This window comes from Diadema setosum, chromosome 7 (assembly GCF_964275005.1).
Source record: "Diadema setosum chromosome 7, eeDiaSeto1, whole genome shotgun sequence".
In the NCBI taxonomy this organism is placed as follows: domain Eukaryota; kingdom Metazoa; phylum Echinodermata; class Echinoidea; order Diadematoida; family Diadematidae; genus Diadema; species Diadema setosum.
The window spans coordinates 25,080,435-25,100,723 of NC_092691.1; the positions used below are offsets into that span (position 1 = coordinate 25,080,435).

The 20,289-nt window shown below is 38.9% G+C and overlaps 1 protein-coding gene across 1 annotated transcript in view; it reads left to right on the plus strand.

Annotated features, from left to right (window-relative positions):
* Positions 1-20,289, plus strand: part of LOC140230473 (serine/threonine-protein kinase ULK3-like) — a 57,671-nt gene that overhangs the window by 22,638 nt on the left and 14,744 nt on the right. The window contains exons 12-13 of the mRNA XM_072310626.1: positions 1,182-1,270; positions 3,279-3,354. Of these exons, the coding sequence (XP_072166727.1) occupies positions 1,182-1,270; positions 3,279-3,354 (165 nt within the window). The remainder of the gene's footprint in view (positions 1-1,181; positions 1,271-3,278; positions 3,355-20,289) is intronic.

The following is a 20,289-nucleotide window of genomic DNA, read 5'->3' on the forward strand; positions in this document are numbered from 1 at the left end:
TCTCTGCACATCTTTGATATCGACAAATTTATACTTGATTTTGCCTTTTCCTTGTTTTTTTTTTGTTTGGTTTTGTTTGGTTTTTATATAGAGAGAAAAACAAGATTTCAACTGCTTCAAGAATAGTGAAACAGGACACAGTTTATTTCAATAGAACGGTTCAATGCTCTTTGATATTATTCAATTATCACTTTTTTTTAACTGAACAAATGTTATGATGTGTAGCAACTACAAGGTGTGTTTAATTCGTGATATGGAGCTGCAGGATGTGTATGTAAAGGGCATATACCTTGGGGCAATGAAACAGAAGAATGCCTGTTCAGTTTCTAAAGATGTTTTTGGGGCCTTGGGAAATTTGAGTTATTACATTTGGGATTTTCCCCCTTTTTAATATTTTTTTTTCTCTTGATTTTTTTCCCCCTTATTCATTTTTTTTCCTTGTTTCTATTTTAATGACACTAAAGAAATTTGCTTACAATACCACATTTGAAATGGAGACAGAAAAACATGATTTTGTTTTCTTTCTTCTTATTTTCTTTTCTTTGATAAAAGTGTGTGCGTGTGTGTGTAAGCTTCTTACAGTATGTCATCATCCTTGTTCACTGTATTTTGTATTGGGTTTTTCAGAGTTTTCTGTTCAAGGACCACAGTAAACTTGACAAAATCTATACATGGCAGTATCGATCTGCGTACTGCATGATGTGAAATTATTTTTTAAAAAAATAGAAAAAACTTTTGGTCTTCTCCTTTTATTAACCTGCTTCCTCACCAAAATGTGGTCTTCTTCCATTGATTTAATACATGGTATACTTTATACGCCATATATTTAGCGAGTCTAAATTTTTGCGAATGAGGACTTACCGATGATTTCACGAGTGGTTAAATTTGGCATCATGGAGTACTGTACTGAATGGAGAAATGTATACGGGTGTGTCACATTCATTTTGGGATCAGAGTCATTATTTTTGCATGTCTTTAATTTCGCGAATAGCACCTGACTTGCAAAATTTGCGAAAATAAAAACCTCGCGAAATATTCGCCGTATACAGTATGTGGTTTACACAATCAATGGATTAGGAGCATTCAAAAAATTGTTGGACCTTTACTTGTGTTCAAATATTAATCAGTGAATTTGTAAAATTTTGTTTGTTTGGTTTTTTTTTCTTTCACTTTTTTGGCAGTTGAACAGAAGGGCAGGAGGAGAGACTTGATGTTGAAAGAAACTGACAGATGTGTGAGCAGAGCAGAGGAACTCAAACAGTACTTAGAGGTATGAAACAATTGCATCGATTGTGAGCATGATGTGCTGCTGCATTTGTAAAGTGTATACTGTCAGCTGAGAGCAAGAAGGGCACTATCGCGTTCTAAGGTTTGAGTGTGAATGAAAATGAAACAATCAGATTTCATGAAATAAATTAAAGTTTATTCAATCGGAAGTAGGTATATTTATAAGCATTGTTCCAAATATATAGTGAGATGGGGCCCTTGTTGTTTTAATCTTTAACATTTTAACTGAAAATGAAAATGATTTAAAATTGTCACCATAATGTAAAGGATATCAAGCTCTACACCATGATAACAATAACTCCATTCCCCCTCCCCCCCCCCCCCCCATTGTTATTAAGCCCTTCTGGTTCTCAGCCGATGTTCTAAAACATTAAAAAATAGTTAGATGTGCACCCATAAAAACCCACTGAAATATATGGTGTTTATGGTATATATAGTTATATGTGTATAGTATATAGCTTTGTATATATGTATGCATGTAAATTCTACAGCATTACATTTTCAACGTACAAAAGCATCATGGAATACAACCAAGATATTGGAAGCTTCTTGCTTTACTTTTTTTTTTTACATTCTAATATTTATATTGTTATGATTTCTATTCAATTTTACTCTTACAGTATGTAGAAAAAAATCATAATTGCTTGTTTGAGATGGAAAGTTAAAAAAGCATTTTGATTGCTCAATTAAAAAATGATTCTCAAATTGGTAACACATTTCATAAGACTTGAGTTACAGGTTCCTTTTCAAAGTGGCAAATGTTTTAAAATTTCCTCCTTGTTTTGTACAGATTTAGTGAATTTAGCTAATTCCATGTAATACATAATCTTTTGTCCAATATCAGATTTATATGCAGTGAAATTCAGAGGTACCAATTTGATTACAAGATGGCAATTCCTGCTGCAAAATTCCCTCAGGCCTCGATGGGCTATTTAAAATGTGCTAATGGGGCTCTCCGATTCCTTTTTCTGTGTGAGAACTGCACATGCATGTAACTGAAAAAAATGTAAGGAATTTGTTGCTTGGACTGGGAGGTAATGCACTTAGGCTGCTGTAAATCAAACTATACTGTATACCTGTAGCAGAGCAGGTGTATGCACATGTCCTGCCTATTTATCACGTATGGTGATGTAGGAAATGAAGGTGCATTGCACACCCGACTTTTTCCACTCTTGTGAGAGATCCACATATTGCCACATCATGTTGTTGAGTTTGCAGAATTAGACTAGCACCTCATCCCACAAGCAGAAGAAGTGTGAATGAGTACTTTATGCACATTACTGTAAACCATTGCGTGCAGTGTCATGCAGGTACAATGTACTTTTCATATGTTGTGTGTATGTGTGTGTGTGTGTGTGTGTGTGTGTGTGTGTATGTGTGTGTGTGTTGAATTACTTGTAGTTCTTCTACCTGTACAGTATAGTCCTGCTGTGTAGCTTGGATAATATATGTTGATGAACCTAATTGCAGCATATTATACAGATGTGGACTGTTTCTCAGGACATTGTTAAGATTATTGCCCCAAGGTATTTTAACTCCATGCTATTACCTGAGGAGTTTGCCTCAAGGATCATTGCATGGAGCTGAGATCGTGAGGGGTAATAGTATCCACAATTCCTGGAATTAAAGCAGTCCACATCTGTTTTATACATTGCAAAGAAATCAAGCAAAATTTTACATGACCAGTTGTGATCGCACAAGCCAATTCATACACTAATACTGTGAACAAATTGTCTGAGCTGCCATAGATGTTTGCATTGTGGTTGTATCAGACAAGAATCACCTCTCACACTACGGATGCCAGCCGTTGACATTACATGCATACTGCCACCAACCAAAAGACCTCAGTTTAGTACTATGGGGTGGTTTAGGACTTCAGGCTGAAGGGAATTGTTGAATTCATGCCCCCAGTTTCAACCAATCAGAATTGAGGATTCATGAGATAAGGTTTTTATAAAACATATAATGCCCTCATTTGATTCCTTGGACAGGTCAAGAAGTTGAAGATGAGGAGACAATCATCTCTTGATAATCAGCTGCAAGGAGGGGAACTCAACATCAAAGATAGTAAGTACCTGGACCCTTTTCTGCTCTCATTAGGTGAAGTCACACCAGGCAAAAATACACATAGTTTACCGACCAATATTTTGCTTTGCATAGTTTTTGGGCAGTGAGACCACAAACTTCTCGAGGAATTACCAGCGAAACTTCCCGCGTGCACTAGGGAAGTTCTTACTTTTTGCAAAACTATGCGTAGTCCTGTGCAGTGTGACCGCGCGGCTGAAACTTTGAAAAGTTTGTGACGTGATAATAGATAATTATAATCCTGTTAAGTGGGTTTCTCATTGTGCTAGAGACTACTGTATACGCCCAATATTTCGCGAGGTTTTTATTTTCGTGAATTTCACGAGTCAAGTGCTATTCGCAAAATTAAAGACACATGAAAATAATGACTCTGATCCTGATATAAATGTGATGCACATGTATACATTTCTCCGTTCAGTGCATTACTCCATGCTCGCGAATTTAAACACTCGCAAAATCATCAGGAAGTCCCGATTCACGAAAATGTAGACTCGCTAAATATATGGCATATACAGTAGTTGACTACCTGGTGGTGATGTCATGGAGGGGACGTGGAAATGTGTCGGTGATGTCTCCTTGATGTCTCCTTCAATGCAGCCAAGTCAGTCTACATGGAGTCATGAGAGAAACACCCGCAGATACTTATTTTATTTGTGAGGTCTATGCGACGTCACTGTGAAGTTGCCGTGGAGTTGGTTTCTTAGTGAGAGTGCAAGCCATTTATTGGTCTTTCCAGTCACACAAGTCCCGCTAGTCACGGCAAAGTCTCCTCCAGTGAGATATGCCCTTCACTTTGTCTCCTTTGATTCTTACTTTTCCCATATGAAGAAGCAATTTTATGCTGTTGCGTAATGTTGTTGTTGCAGCTGCTATTGCTATTATTATATTGAGGTAATGTTGATGTGTATGTGTGTCTGTGTTTTATGCCTTTCCATTTTCAGCACGTAGATTACACTTTGTAGAATTCTTTCATTTATGCCCATCTGCAGTTTACTAGCCCACGATGAATGTCTGGTTTAATTGGTTTGTTTTTTTTCGGCCATTCTTCCTAGAAGTTATGAATAATAGAATGCATTTAATAGCCAAAGGGTATGGTGGCTGTTAATGTGCATATACAAAAAAAAAATGTGTGCAGTGCAGGTGTGACAGGATTGCCCATTAACAGGTAATTGTAGCATTATGTGCGCTGGATGTATGCATCGCCAGGAGTTGAATGACCTTTATGCCCCACCGTTCCACAGCACCCCTAGGGTCTCCATGCCCGTTCAGTCTCTAAACAGTCAAGTGAGTTGGGTGTGGAATGAGCAGCGATAGAAACAGATTTAATGAGTGACTATTTCGCTGTGGGAAAGGGTGGGGGGGGGGGATTCGTGAGGTTGGCTTTGTTTTTGCTGCCCCGGCAGAGGAGGGCCTTATGAGCTGCTCCGTGCCATTACCACAGGGGTAGGTGGATGGTAATCAGTTAATATCAAGGGTGACTCGCCCATGGCTCAGCCAGTGCTCTACGTGCGGGACCTTAATTAATCCTTCTCCCCGCATCATCGAATTGAATTCCAACAAAATTTGTTCGGAGGCAGCTTTTTCCAGCTTTTGTTTGCAGGCAGAGTTATTGAATTATTTGTTTGGATTGAAAGACTTCTTTTTTTTGTTGTTGTTGCTCTGTTTCTCTTTCTTCCTTTCTATGTAGCTCTTTACCTGACTGCAAGGAGTAGTGTGTATGACTTGCTTTTTATACCCCGTCAGTGTAACCTTTCAAAAGGTTCTATGCCTCAAAGATATTGTAGTAGGGACACTATAGATTTCATTTTGGGAACCGCAAAGTAAACTACTTTTTTTTTTCTTTTTGAGGGGATCCTTTTATTTCCTTTGATTGTGTTTTCAAGCTTCTTCTAGCATTTTAACCCAATGAGGACGAGTCCCAATTATACTCCGGCAGGGGTCTATGGGAAATACGTGTTGTAGCAAAATCAGCCCGTCCTCAATGGGTTAAGTTCTTATGGAATGGCCCGGAGTGTTTTTTTTTTTTTTTTTTTATCAGTTTCATAGGAAATTTTACAAAAGAGAGTGAAATGAGAGAAAAGCCAAGTATTAAACCAATTAGAATATTTTATGTCATCTTTTGCAAGAGATAGTTTCAACGTTGATAAGTATTCAAACAGCTCTCAAATTGGATACCTAGCTTTAATGCATATCTTTTTGGTATATAATAGCTCTTTCTATCAAGCAGACTTTTAGCTTTAAGTCTTTAAACTTTTGTGATTCATATGAAGTCAATGAAGTACAAATTAATGTAAAGCACACAAAATCTTGTATTGGAAACCACCTCTATTCCCTTTAGCTTTCCATTGATCTCATACTTAACCATCATTGTCAAGTCAAAATTACTTTCAATGGGTGCTTATATGGATAATTGTATGTTTCACTTTCATGCCAGTCAACTATTATTGTTACTTTTATCTGAAAGTCAGAATTGAAACTTAATCCTTTGTATGCTTAGAGTGCTCATTAGCACAGTAAGCCCCATAGCATTGTATAAATGATCCTAAGTCCCTGGCAAAGAAAGGTTTAGTCATGTTGCTCTAAAATATATTCCTCTAATCACATTTGGCTTGTCTCAATCAAGAAGTATTTTCCAATGGAGTTTTGCTCAGTTCTTGGTGCACATTTGTAATCTGATTGCCTTCACCCCTGTGCCGTCTTGTGAAACCCCTTCGATCACACTGATTGGAAAAGTATGTGTGCTGAAGGTACATGAACGCAAAATCAATCTCATGTTTTGCCGCAATTTTACAGGCACTGTTTGCTAACGACGAAATAGATTTATCTGTTTACTTGTTTCCTTTAGCAATGGTATGTAGCATGTTTACAAGGTAAAAATTTTACTTGAATTTGATTAAAGGGATAGAACAGTATTGGTGGAGATGAGAATTGGGCTTTTTAATTTGTGAAATACCAAGAAAACACTTATGAATTGTACAGAGCATACCATTTTAAGAGGAATTCAAAGTTTATTTGATGAAAATCGGGTTTTGAATGACTGAAACATCCAAAAACAGAGTAAAACAAAGCGATTGCAATAAAGTGTGGGTCCCACACTTATTAGAATCGCTGTGTTTTGGATATCTCAGCCATTTCAAAACCAATTTTCATCAAATAAACATTGAATTCCTCATGGAATTACATGCTCTTTCATATTTCATAAGAGGTTTCTCATTATCTCACCAAGAAACGTTCAAAACCTAAAATTAGGTCTCAACCAAAACTATACGATCCCTTTAAAAGGTGAACCAAACTAGTGATATAAGTAATGTGCTTCATCAGTTTACCGCATACAGTACCATTTACAGATCTTTCACTGTGCACCTTAACCAGGAGTAGATTGTAGGACATTTAATCTTTTTTTTTTCTATTCCTCTTGTGACATCTTTAGACACTTGCTCTCCCCAAATTATGCAAATGCAAATACAAAGAGTATGTGATATAGGTTGAATCATTGCTGTCCAAACATGGCCGCTCCAAACTTGTTTGCTCTGTGATTTGTGAGTTGCATTCTGGCTGCATTTGCGTAGGAGTGTGCTTGGGTGAGGGGGGGGGGTGGTTGGGGGTGAGGGGGTGTCGTGTGCAGTGTGGTCGATGCTTGAAAGAAGGGGTTGGAAAAGGGGTGGGAGGGAAAGGGGTGAGGCCAGGAGGGGGGTTGAAGGAATAAAGATGTGGGGGGGGGGGGTTCATGTTGAGTGGGGTGGATGCTTTAAAGAAAGAAGGGGTTGGAAAAGGGGCAGGGAGGTGTAGGGGTGAGGCCAGGAGGGGGGGGGGGGGGGTGAAGGAATGAGATGTGGGGGATGGGTGTTCCCATGTCCAGTGGGGTGGATGCTTGAAAGAAGGGGGTTGAAAAATGAGTGGGAAGGGGAAGGGGTGAGGCCATGAGGGGGGTTGAAGGAATGAGATGTGAGGGGGATGGGTGTTCCCATGTCCAGTGGGGTGGATGCTTGAAAGAAGGGGGTTGAAAAAGAGTGGGAAGGGAAGGGGTGAGGCCATGAGGGGGGTTGAAGGAATGAGATGTGGGGGGATGGGTGTTCCCATGTCCAGTGGGGTGGATGCTTGAAAGAAGAGGAGGGTTGGAAAAGGAGCTGGGAGGGAAAGGGGTAAGGACAGGAGGGGGAGGACAGGAGGGGGGTTGAAGGAATGAAAATGTGGGGGGGGGGGGAGGGTTCTCATGTGCGGTGTGGTGGATGCTTGAATGATGGGGGCAGAAAAGGCATAGGGGGAGGGGTGAGGTTAGGAGTGGTGGTTGAAGGAATGAAGATTTTTTTTTTTTTTTTTTTTTTTGGGGGGGGGGGGGATCTTCAGAGGGATGGCCATCATGGCCAGCTTGTAAACATGATGGATGCCTCCGACTTCGGTCTAATTACTCTGTTGGGAGGCTGACCTTTTCTGGAAGTTGGGGAAAATGTCTCTGGCAGTCAGGCGGCAGATTCACTATTTGTTGAATTCTCACCCCAAAATGACTCCCCTCCTTGCTGCGCTAACGAGACACAATTGTCCTGACCTTTCCCAGTGCACATATCAGCCGTACCTTTTCCCTCTGTGAAAATACATGTTGCCTGCATCTTTGTCTTCTCCATCCCCTCTTGCCTCATGTCTGTGTGGACTGCAGCGCCTTAATTTCTCTGAAATTGGGTTAGGATTGCCAATTTGATGCACTTATGAGTGATGAGATTTGATGTACAAAGATGGGTGTGTTACCCCCTGTAACTGACTCATTCCATCCCTAATGTACATGTAGGTGACTTTCATTACGCTTTACTGCACCAGCGTCTCCGTTGTGCGGTATAATCATGCCCCTTGTATTTTCATACTTTTGTAGCCGCATTTGCATTTAAAATCTTGCCAAAATTAGCTAATAATTGTATAAAGTGATGCCATTTATTGCTGTCACCCAAATTTCCAGAGAGCCAAATATTTTTAGGCTATCAAATGTATGTCTGTCGTAAAACCCGCACAGGATGTATGTATCAAGCTGTGCCCACTCACTTGGAGATGGGGTGAAAAGGAGGTTAATCTAGTGGTCAAGCTAGGGTGCTGTTGTTGTTTTTTAGGAGATGGGTATTCAAGTTAATTTGTCCTGTTTGCAGAAGGGCCAAATGGCAGCATGACATTGACACACGATATGATTAGGGGCATCACAGGAAGCCTCCATTATTATATCGTTTCCATGGGAGCGGGGGAAGGGGGCAATAAAAAGGGACATCTAAAATTTTGGGGATGCTTGTGCTCCGATGAAGATGATTATTTTCTAGATTACTATACGTGAGGATCAATGAAGGTATCTTTCCCAGTCAAGCATATTCCAGGAAGTAGTAGAAAAACTGTAGGACACTTTTTCCCCTGACAGTGTAGAAGATTCACAAATTTGTGAAACCATCAGTAATGTCAAATGACATCTTAATTCCTCTCATTTTTCCTGCCAACTTCTCATCAGCTTAATCTCTTGCTATGGTGTTACCCACCTCATATATCATCATGGGTATGATGTTAAGCTCAAAGTGGAGAGAAGAAAAAAAAAGTTGTACATTAAAATTTGATAGTGAGTAAAGCATCACTGACTGTAAGCCACTGCTTTATTGATGCTGTCAATGATACATGTCTCATTAGGTTAAAATTCAAGGTTAAGGTTTAGTAACACCGTCTGAGGTTAATGATTTTGGGTCCTTGCACTAGTTTGCCAGGGTTACCAAATGGTACAAATATACATCACTCAATGTCTCCTCACTCACTGTCACAGTCAGCATACTTGCCACACATGACCTTCCATTTTTTTTTTTTCAGTAGACTTTTAGACAAGGTAGCAATAACATGTGGTGATATATGTTAATTCTGTTGGTGAATTGACAATTTTTTTTTTTTTTTTTATATTTGCAGAAGCTCTGACTAACTCATTGCTGAAATTCACTTTTTACCATGGTAGGCCTATGGGAACAAAGAAAAGATCATTTACCTATAGCATCTTTGCAAAGAAATGTGAAGTAAAAGCAAAGTGGAGCAGTATCACTTTCATACCTGATTCTCATAATGTTCTTGATAGACTACCATGATTTTGATGTATATCACATTTTACGCCTTCATGTTTCCATTTACATATTTCTTTATGTTTAACACAGTTTTAAATTTATCTGTGCTGACTTATTTCTGTTAAATGTGCTTCAAGCTGGATGGTCTTTTCATTCTTTAGGTGCTTGAGTGGTCTATAGTAGATTGTATGGGCAAATTATCATATTCACCTATGATCTTGGGTATTGCTATATAAGATGATCACAAGTGGTTGTAATCACATTCCATCAACCACAAATGCACAGATTGGGGACTATTTTTCTATTTCTCTCATTGGGAATGAAGAAATGAAAAAATATCTGTACGCAAAATTCATGTTAAAGAGAGGAAGCAGCTTGGAAGTCATCCACCCTGTTTGCTTTATTTCTGTGTCGTCTTTGCTCATCAACCGTCATTACTTTAAAATTGTGATAATCTGGCAAATTATATGACTGATTTGCTTAACCAATAAATACCCTATAATGAGGCTTGAAATAAAAGGGCAAAACCCAACTTTGTTTTTTATTTTTTGTAAAAAAAAAGTTGGAGCTGATTGTATTTTGTGTATTCTTTATTTACGTTTTTTGTTTTTGTTGTTGTTTTTTGTTGTTGTTTTTTCTTATGAGGGACTGGCAGACACTGTGAGGATGAGAGCCCAACCTGTCCCAGTTCAGTTCCCTGGGAATCCGTTATCTAATTATGGTTGCTCCAGTTCGGAGGGGGGCTCAAATTGCGCCGGGATGTCAAGCCCACAACATTGATGATTTCGGGCAATTTGCATTGTGTGTGCGGCATGATAGATACTGCACCCCTGTCAGTTTCGGGGGCCCATTTACAATTTTTTTTTTTTCCGGGGGGGGGGGGGGGGATGGGGTTAAAACTCTTTGATTGCTGTGACATATATCGAGAAATTCCCACTTGCTTAACATCAGAATACAACTTTCAATTTTTCCATTGTGAACAACAGCAATTATATCGTGCGAGGACGGAAAGGGTAGGATTTTTAGAGCAAGCAGTTGCCGTAGTAAAGACACGACGGAGACTAGGCCTGTCCTTTAGTACTGATGAAGAGTGATGTCTAATCTTGCATAGGAATCAGCTATCATTCTATGATGATGATGATTATGACATTTTTTTTTAATGGATATGATTGTTATTGATATGATTGATGTCAAAATTGTTATCGCTGTCATTCATTGCATTCATTTTTTATCATTTTTTTCATTGTATTTCTATTTTCTCTTTTATGACTTGAGCATGGCTAAAAAGAACAGCTATTTTCAAGTGGTCTTATATTTTCATTCAGCATTCAGCCCCAAGATTTATACACACAGATTGTTTGTCATGCAAAAATAAGATCATGACCAGGTAAACATTTGCATTTTTTTCTTTGACTACAAAGATACATATGTCACACAGTATATTACCAGTTGTGTCCCAGTCATAATTTCTTATTAAATTTTGTTGAGGCAGTGAACATCTTCACCGGCACCATACTTGAATTCAGTCAAGGGGTTCAAATTTTAAAATGTTCTCCCTCTGGGGAATATCATGGTTGCTAGGTAGGATCTTCCATATTTCTCAGCAATGTCAGAAGACACATGTGTTTCTCAGCTGATAAAAGGAAATTGTAATTTATCTTCTCATGAATTGGAGGGTAGCCATACTCCAGATGACATCCACCAACTGTGTGCAACATACCAGGTTTTCCTTTTGCAGTTAGCAGAGAACATTTCAGAAATTAAAATGCAACAGTTCTTGAGAAGGAATGGAGAGAAAAAAAAAAGTGAAGCATTAATCATATTTGTTATCTTGACATATTGAGGTATATATTTTAAGAGAAAGTAATTAGTGGAAATATGTTAGGTATCTATCTTGTAATTGGTACTGAAATAAAACATAAATGTTTTGGATTTTAGCATGAACACATTTAAAGCTAGAGAGAAATATATATGGACTGCATTAGAGCAAGCATAAAGAGAATGCAAACAGAGAATATGATACCATGAGAGAGATAGAAAAGAGAGAGAGATACAGACAGAGAGAGAGAGAGTGATAGAAATATAGGTGGAATGCATTGGAGCAAGTGAGACAATGATAAGAGAGAATATATGAGAGAGAGAAAGAAATAGATGGAAAGCATTAGACCAAGTAAGAGAATGATGAGAAAGAATGTATTAGAGAAAGAAAAGAGAGAGATAGAGATAGAGAAATAAGTGGAAAGTATTAGTACAGGTGAGAGAATAATGATAGAAAATATATGAGAGAGAGGGTAGAAAGAAAGAGATAGGGAGAGATAGAGAAATAGATGGAAAGCATTGCGAGAAAATGATAACAGAGAATATATGAGAGAGAGAGAGAGATAGAAATATATGGAAAGCATTAGAGCAAGTGAGAAAATGATAACAGAGAATATATGAGAGAGAAAAAGAAAGAGATAGGGAGAGAGATAGAAATATATGGAAAGCATCACAGCAAGTGAGAAAATGATAACAGAGAATATATGAGAGAGAAAAAGAAAGAGATAGGGAGAGAGATAGAAATATATGGAAAGCATTAGAGCAAGTAAGAGAGTGATGACAGAGAAAATGAAAGAGAGAGGGAGAAAAGAAAAAAAGAGAGAAAGAGAAAATGAGAGAGTGCAAGAACGATTGAGAGACAACGGTTAGTGTGATTTGCGCAACCTCCCCAGCGACGGAGATATTTGGCATCGAGCCACTCTCCCGGGGGCTTATCCAGGGTCGTGGCGAAATCAATCATTAATTTGTGTAGCGAAAGTTTGTCACGAAGCCCAGAGCCCGCACAGTGCTTTGACATTTTGTTTGGAAAAATCCAGTCCTTGAGATTCAAACTGTATAAAAACCAAACGTTTGTTGATGGACCATGAGAGAGGGAGTTTACAGGCGAGAGATGATTTGCACTTGGAGCCATTAATTATCCCAGCTAATGAAGTCAAAGGAACATTATTTGTCATCTATGAGGGATATTGTGTTGCATTGTGTTTAATATTTGCCTGGGTGTCCAAAAATGTCTGTTTTCCTTGTCTGTTGATGGGAGTGCGCGTGGGAATGTTTGTCAAAATAGATCTGTTATGGCAGATTCGGAAAGTTTAATTAGGGAAGGCAATCAACATAAATTTTTGTATTGTTTAATACGCTTTGGAATCATTTTTATGAAACCAAACTCCCATGATGCTGAACGGTGTTTTCGAAAGAGACATTAGGCTTGGATTGATACTTTCAAATTGCTAACTCTGGCCATTTGCCCTAGCTTTGAGATGAGGTATCAGTATTTTTATCTTTTCATCATTGGGATGTAAAGCACATTTTCCTGTCAAAATGGTACAGGGCACACAAAATTACCCCCTATTTAAATGGTTATGTATTATATCTTTTTGTATGCAACTGTAAAATGTATTATGTGACCGTGCATCACAAAACGAACAAAAAGTCACACACACTGATTTTGTGTGAGAGCTGAAAATAGGTGAAATAGGTCAACCTAGCCAATCTTGACGTTTTCATATTTTCTCAAAGAGCAATTCTTCTTTTACATTATACTAAAGTTTGGGATCATAAAACGAAAAGGAAATTGGGTTTTTAGCAGTTTTTCTGGAACACTTTTTAGTAGAATAGTGTGACTAGGTGTTTTTCAAAGAGTCGTCTTTCCATTTCTTAAGAACCCTGTCCATGCCCATCACGTTCAACTCCAATAACTTTAGAAGGGATAATGCTACTGCTTTGAACGTTGGCATTGATCATCAACAGAATGTGTTAATTAAGCATACACAATTTCAGCTTAATCTGATAATCCCTTCATTGTTGTTCCTCTGATGGTTATTATCCTGTTATTTCTTCCATTCATCGCACAGCTAGCATGGCTTGGTAAAGATTAAGCGCTTGAATAGACCCTGTTCTTCAAAGCCTCTTTTCTCAGATCACACTTATCCAGAGTATGTACTTCCTTTCCAATATTTAGATAGGTTAGAGGAGTCCATATGGATTGAGTTATGTATCATTTGAAAGGTTAGAGTCTGCTCTTTCAGAATCTAACCTTAACTAAAAATGCATGTCTGGCGACTTTTTGTTGGTTTTGTGGTGCAGGGTCACATATATACCTTCTCATACATGCATTCATATACATGCATACATCACTAAGATCCATATATGTACACTCATTTTTAGTACAATGTGACATGCCCCCATGTACCCTTATATTGATGTTAGATTTGAATGCTAGATGAATTCAAGTTGTGGGGGGGGGGGGGGAGGGGAATAAAGAAAACGGAGTAAAAAAGTGCAAAAGGTTTGTAGAGAGAGCTGTCAATGTTGTCACAGTCAACAGTGCTTGTTATCAGTATAAGATGTGAACTTACTGATTTTTTTTTCACGACTTGATTGTAAATGTGTATATTCAGTTTAATGAGTTCTTGCATCAAGTTGTTTTCAATGCAACTGATTGACAAATTGCCCTAATTGATGAAATGAAGTATAATTAGCACCGATTACTCAGTGTTATTGTAGTAGCCATGATATATATTTTTTTAATCATGGCTATACAACTAAGACATTTAACGATCCATGTTTATTTACAATGATGTAGGTCAATCAGTCGCAATAAAAATTTGTACATTCTATGAAGGCAGGTTTTGTAGCATCGCTCCTTTGAAGTATTCTATGTCATTATGTATTCCTTTGATTCGTTGGATTTGGCAGTGGCTCAGTTGATGAAAATGTACTTCAAATCAGTGCAAAAACCTATTGTGGTAAAGGACATTGAGTCTTTGTTTATTAGTCAGTCCTTCCTTATAGCCCCTTTGTTTAGAGCAGGAGTGAGGCTCTACAACCTCTTGCGTCCTTGCAAACTCTATTTCTCCCCCCCCCCCTCCCCCTTGAAATGTTTGAAACATTGACGTGGGATTCATGTGAAACGGTTGACGCAAACAAGTCAAGTAGTCAAAACATAGAAGTAGTGCTCTGGGGAAATGCAAGTTGGTGAAATACAAACTTTGCCTTGGGAGGGGGGGGGGGGATGGGATGGGATGGCCACCAGACAAATGTGTGGCTGAACAAATTTCCCTTTATCCAGAGGAGAATCATCAAGAAAAAATCGCTGCTAACCGGTGACACCCCCCCCCCCCCCCCCCTTGGCTGGCCACTGAGGTTATAACGCTGGCTGACAAAGCCGGAGCAAATCCCATTTACGCATCTCTTTCTTCCTTTCTTTCTTCCCCTCCTCAAATTGCCTCGTTGTAAGGGATGATTTGGCAGCGCTGCCGGGGTTAGAAACGGAGCGAATTTCTCTCCCCCCTGGGAGTATCAATAAATCTCCCTAAATCAGCGCACTATTAGTCGGCAGGAGGCAAAGCCGATGTAATAGGTGGATATCATCGGGCTAGTTTATCCCCTGGGATGTAACGGAGCCCCTTCCCTCATCTGAGCACCATTCAACGGTAGCAGTTTTTTTCTGTATTTATTTGAGTGTGTGTGTGTGTGTATGTGTATAAGTGTGTGTCTGTGTGTGGGTTCTTTTTTCAGCAAATACGAACATTTTATTAGTTTTTTTTTTTTTTTGTTCATAGGAAGTGCCTGCTTCTTTCCCATCATTGCTATTACTTAGCATTCATTTTGCTGCCGTGCCCTCCCCGGTTATGATCTATACCCCAATTTTGGCGGCATTGATTTGATTCGGGAACTGAAATTTATGAATATCATGATTTGTGGAATCACGCGGCTCACATCTCATACTGCAGATGTCGAGCCCGCGCAGATTGGCGGGGAAATTGGGTTGATTTAGTTCACCCCCAAAATAGTTTCAGGACAAATCCTCATGGATGCCATGATTTCTTCCTTCATCCTGGCCAGTTTTGAATGGGGGAAGTAGAAACTGTTTTCCACATCAATTACGATATATTGGATCAGTTCTAGGCATTTGTGCTTTCCGTAAATTGCCTGTTTGGCTGCAGAAGAAATAAGTTTACCTGTTCAGCATGTTTGATCATTTCAGTGATATTCTGTGACGGCGTAGAGCGGATGCTAAATACTTTTACACAGGATTACTTGGGTATCATTGTGCAAATTATGACGAGTTTAACGACAGATATGAAAAGACAATATCCCAGAGTTTCTTCTCACGAGATGAAATGATTGTTATGATATCTAGAAGAAAATCATTGTAAATGAGTTTATTCATTATGGTTTAGAATTGCTTTATAATCATCTCTTTGTCACTGTGTGACTTTGTACAATATACCATTTCATGGTTATGTTTGTGTACGAGGTTCTTTTTTTTTTTTTTTTTTTTTTAAAGAAGCCAGAAATGCAAAAAGTTATAAGTCAGATATGTATGTATGTGTGTGTGTGTATATATGTGTGTGTATGTATGTCTTTGTAGTTTTGGTGAGTGAAAGGGCATCATTTCTATCATTCTGAAAATGATTACTTACCTATTGATTGACTATTGTCACATTACATTTTCAAGTCATAAAAGGACATCCCACTCTAACCAACTCTCTGCTCCAATTATAAAATGGGCCCCTAAAAATTATAGAATATGCTTGAGCATTAGCAAGTTCAGAGATTTTCACATATTTTTTTATTGCAGTTCTTTGCAATACATCTCATATTAAGAATTGTCTAGTTATCAAAGATGTAACCATTTTGTTTGTTTGATTGATTGGTTTTGAAAGCTGTTTGGAGGGAATGAAAAGCAGAGAGGAAGTGGGAGAGGAAGACATGGACTCAGTTGATGTATGATTTCTGTTCAGAAAGCACGTGAAGTTGATGACATCTCTTAAACTATTATTGATTGTGTGTGTGTGTGTGTGTGTGTGTGTGTGTGTGTGTGTTGTGACAAGACAGAAAGGCATCAAATACCCAGACATAAACACAGACAGACAGACAGACACACACACACACACACAAACACGCACACAAAATACAGTTGTAGAAGTCAGTTTTATTCCCATTTAGTGGAATATGGATGATGATTTTCTTTTTCTTTTTCTTTTTCATTAAAGCCATCTCAACCATGGAAGGTCTGTGGGGTTGATTAGTGACCCTATTGTTCTCACGTGATGATTTATTATCGTGTAGTGAATTGATTTAAGAAATATAGTAACAGACACCTGTGTGATTCACATTGCAATGTCAGCATAAATGCAGCCTACGCATTTTGACAAATGCGTCCTTGGGGTCGTGGGGTGGGGGTGGGGGAGATCTAGCGTGTGAAGTGTACTTTCTGAAGCGCGACTGGTGACATTGAATTTCTGCTCGCTGCAAAAATAATTAATGTAGATAGACGCAGCCTTCATCCACTGGCAACTGTTGATTATGAGGGCTTGAAGCTGCAGCGATGAGTGACCAGGGTGTAGTAAACAAAACGTCGGATACGGGGTCATCTGCAGGGCATGTTATTTCAAATGCCCTTTCAAATGTGCACATATTTTATGACACCTTTGTCTTACAGTGCATGTCTTCATAAATATTCAAAGAGAGTAATTAATGTAATTTAGAGGTGGATCTGTGTGGTTTTAGCCCCTCCATGTTTATTACAATGTTGAGATTAGAACGAATTAAAGCATTAAGCCTCCACCTGTTGGTTCATGAAACCTTTTTATATTCCTCTTGTGACAGATTTGTGTGTAATTGTACCTGGACATGTGTTCTTCACTGCTGTTACTGCAAAAATGTGATGTGTGCAGTGTATAGTGTGCAATAGAAAGAAACAGTAAAGAACATCAAAGATGTGCATTATCTGGAACCAAAAGCATTATTTCTCATATCTGGGCCCTGTTGCGTGTAAAAAAAAATGTCAGTAAACATACTGAAAGTCAGGTATCAAGCAATCAGCAATAAATATTCAGAGACTTATGTTTAATCTCAAGTTTTATACCACAGGGCCCTGGTAAGATTTATGTTCACAGAGCAATTTGAAAGGTTATTTGACCTTCTAGTGACCTCCACTGTAGCTGAGTTTCTAAGCACTTTTATCCTTGATACGCCCATTCTCATCAGCAAGGTCGAGATGAGAAAAGGACAGCAACATTCATGCAAACAATAGCAAGGCTTGCTGTATGGAGTGATGGAGGAATGGAGGTAAAAAATGTCAAGCTCAAAGAGATTAGAGGCAGGGAGAGACACAAAAAACAACAACAGACAGATGAGTGAGCTGAAAAAGTGAAGAGAAAAAAAATCAAGAAAAAATTATTCTGCAGAAGTCTGTCAAACTCAGCAATGAGAAATTTTGTATGTCATGTGTGTGGACTACAAGTATGTCAATGGAGGCAATGAAATAATGGAATGGGGCTAACCTGTGTCACCGTGTGGTGCAGCCATTAGAATTCATACAGATGGTGCTGTCGAGTGTAAGAAAACGTAGCAACAGGCAAAGCCGTGTATGCACACAGAGGGGGGTCGAATGGGAAAGAGTTTGTCAAGAGAGGTAAATTGGGGCAGAACAAAAGAAAGTGATAAATGAGAGTGAGAGGTGGTAGCTACTACAGGTGGAATGCATTAATCCTTTGCAAGCCACATCAGTTTCCTACCCATAGCATTTGACTGATTGGCATGAAAAGGGTTTATTAATAGCCAACTCACAGAAGCAGAGGAGTCAGAGCAGTCTCTGCATGTGTTCAATTTGCAAGCTAATCAAAAGCCAAGGTCTGAAATTCGGGCGCTGGATTCTATACCCGACCATTTTTTTTTCTTCTTTTTTTGAGTAATCATTAATTGGCGTAGATTGCCAACCAATCATGCCACTACCACTACCACCACCATGCTCCTGGACCCCTTCTTTTCTTTTCTTTTTTGTTGTCCCCCTCACCCCCCCCCCCCCCCCCCCCCCCCGGCCAAATTGTTAATTTCAGTGCACATCTTTTTTTATCATGGGTGATGTGCAACAGTTGAATCTAATGCTCTGGATAGGATGTGAGGCAGAAAGTGACAGAAAAAAGGGAGAGAGAGAGTGATAGAAGAGAAACAGATACTATAGATGCATAAAGAGAGAAATACTGTTTGAAATAGATTTTGCCTAAGGAAAGCAAACAAATTGATGTAAAAGGATGATCGGATGAGAAGACGAACAGTTATCCAAGTGCTAGTAAGGACCAATTTTGTATGACTCTGCTTTTAAGACAAAAACAAAAACAAGATAGCACTTCTTGAAGAAGGGATATGGCTGTTCGCTGATGTAAGGAGCGCATTTGACAAATGTTTTCGTTATGCAACAAGAGCAATTGTGATGGCGGGAGAGAACCATTAGAATAATTGGAAGTCAAATTGAATGAACGAGAAATAGCTGCATTCCTGTCAATCATCTCAACGTGATATCTCGCAGTGACCTCGAAGTGACCTCGCAACAACCTTATTACAGCATGTATCTAGAGTACAGCTTGTTGTCACGTAGATGTAACCCAGTTTCAGAGTGGCATATCTCAGCAAACTAATATACGCAATGTGATGTTACACTGTTTCGCATTATTTCTCATGAATTATTTACGCAAAAACTATCATATATAGCTCAGCTATCAAGTAAATTTACATGTTTCAGTGTGTTATCAAATATGTATGTACTCATATGAAATATGTAGATGTGTACAAGTGTATTGTTATGATATGCGACATGCTTGTGCCTATGATGTAGTTCTCTTGGCTGGACAACTTACATTATTACTATTTAGTAGAGCCACATAGGTGTAAAGATAACATGGCATGAGGCAGAAAGGAAGATAAGAAATTGGAGATAAGATACAGATAAGAAGAATGCAAAATGGTTGTTTCATAGGGTTTCATGGAGTTAGGTATGGCTTTGAATGATTTCTGTCAATTATCCACACTGAGGTGTCTTTGATGTGACAGTTTGGACCACTGTGACAGTGACGCACAAGTTTCCAAATTGTTGCTGAGCAATGATGAGGGCATGGCAGGTCTGCCAATCCCACAATGCCCTGCGACGACGGGGCACGAAACCCATCCCTTCCAGGTCTGTGGCAGTTCATTTGGCCAATCACCAGTTGTGATTGATCACTACATGGGGATGTAGACCTCTCCCCCCCCCCCCCCCATAGGAGACATGAGCACACACAAGCCGCAGCATCTCACCTCAACTAACTATCTGTATAGCTCTTGCTATACTCTGTGCATCCTATTCTGCTAATTTTTGTTTTCTTATTAACCCGCTGAGGACGAGTCCCAGGCAGGTGTCTACGGGAAATACGCGTTGTAGCAAAGTCAGTCCATCCTCAACAGGTTAAAAAGCTCAAGTTTTTCATATTTATGTGTATTCTTTTGTGAGTTAGTTTTTTTATGAATAATTTGTGGGGGGGGGGGGGGTAGAGGTGAAATATGAGACAGATCAAATTCACCCTCTTTAAAGTAGGCTGTTGTGATTGGTGTCCTTATCGCACAGTTTGTTTGCAAGGCCGATATTTTCCTTTTAAATGCGAGCTTTGAATATTCAGTTTATCAGAGTGCATTTTTACGAGGATAGCAGAAATGGGAATAATAATCACAGTGGTAGTGTTTAGTAGCAAAATATTTCCTTAACTAAATGTCCTGCTTGTCAATGCTGTTAGCCTTGCATGAGGAGTGGCCTGTCTTCATTTGACATTACATGTATATGTGCTGCACATTGGTGAAAGTGATGGCATTTAGAAGGAATTTGCCTTGTTAAGGGACAAGTCCACCTTCATATACATGTGGAGTGAGTGAATGTAGCAATATTATTAGAATACATCAGTGAAAGTTTGGGGAAATTCGGACAATCCGTTCAAAAGATATGCATTTTTAAAGTATCTGTGCAGTCACTGCTGGATGAGAAGGCTGCTACAGT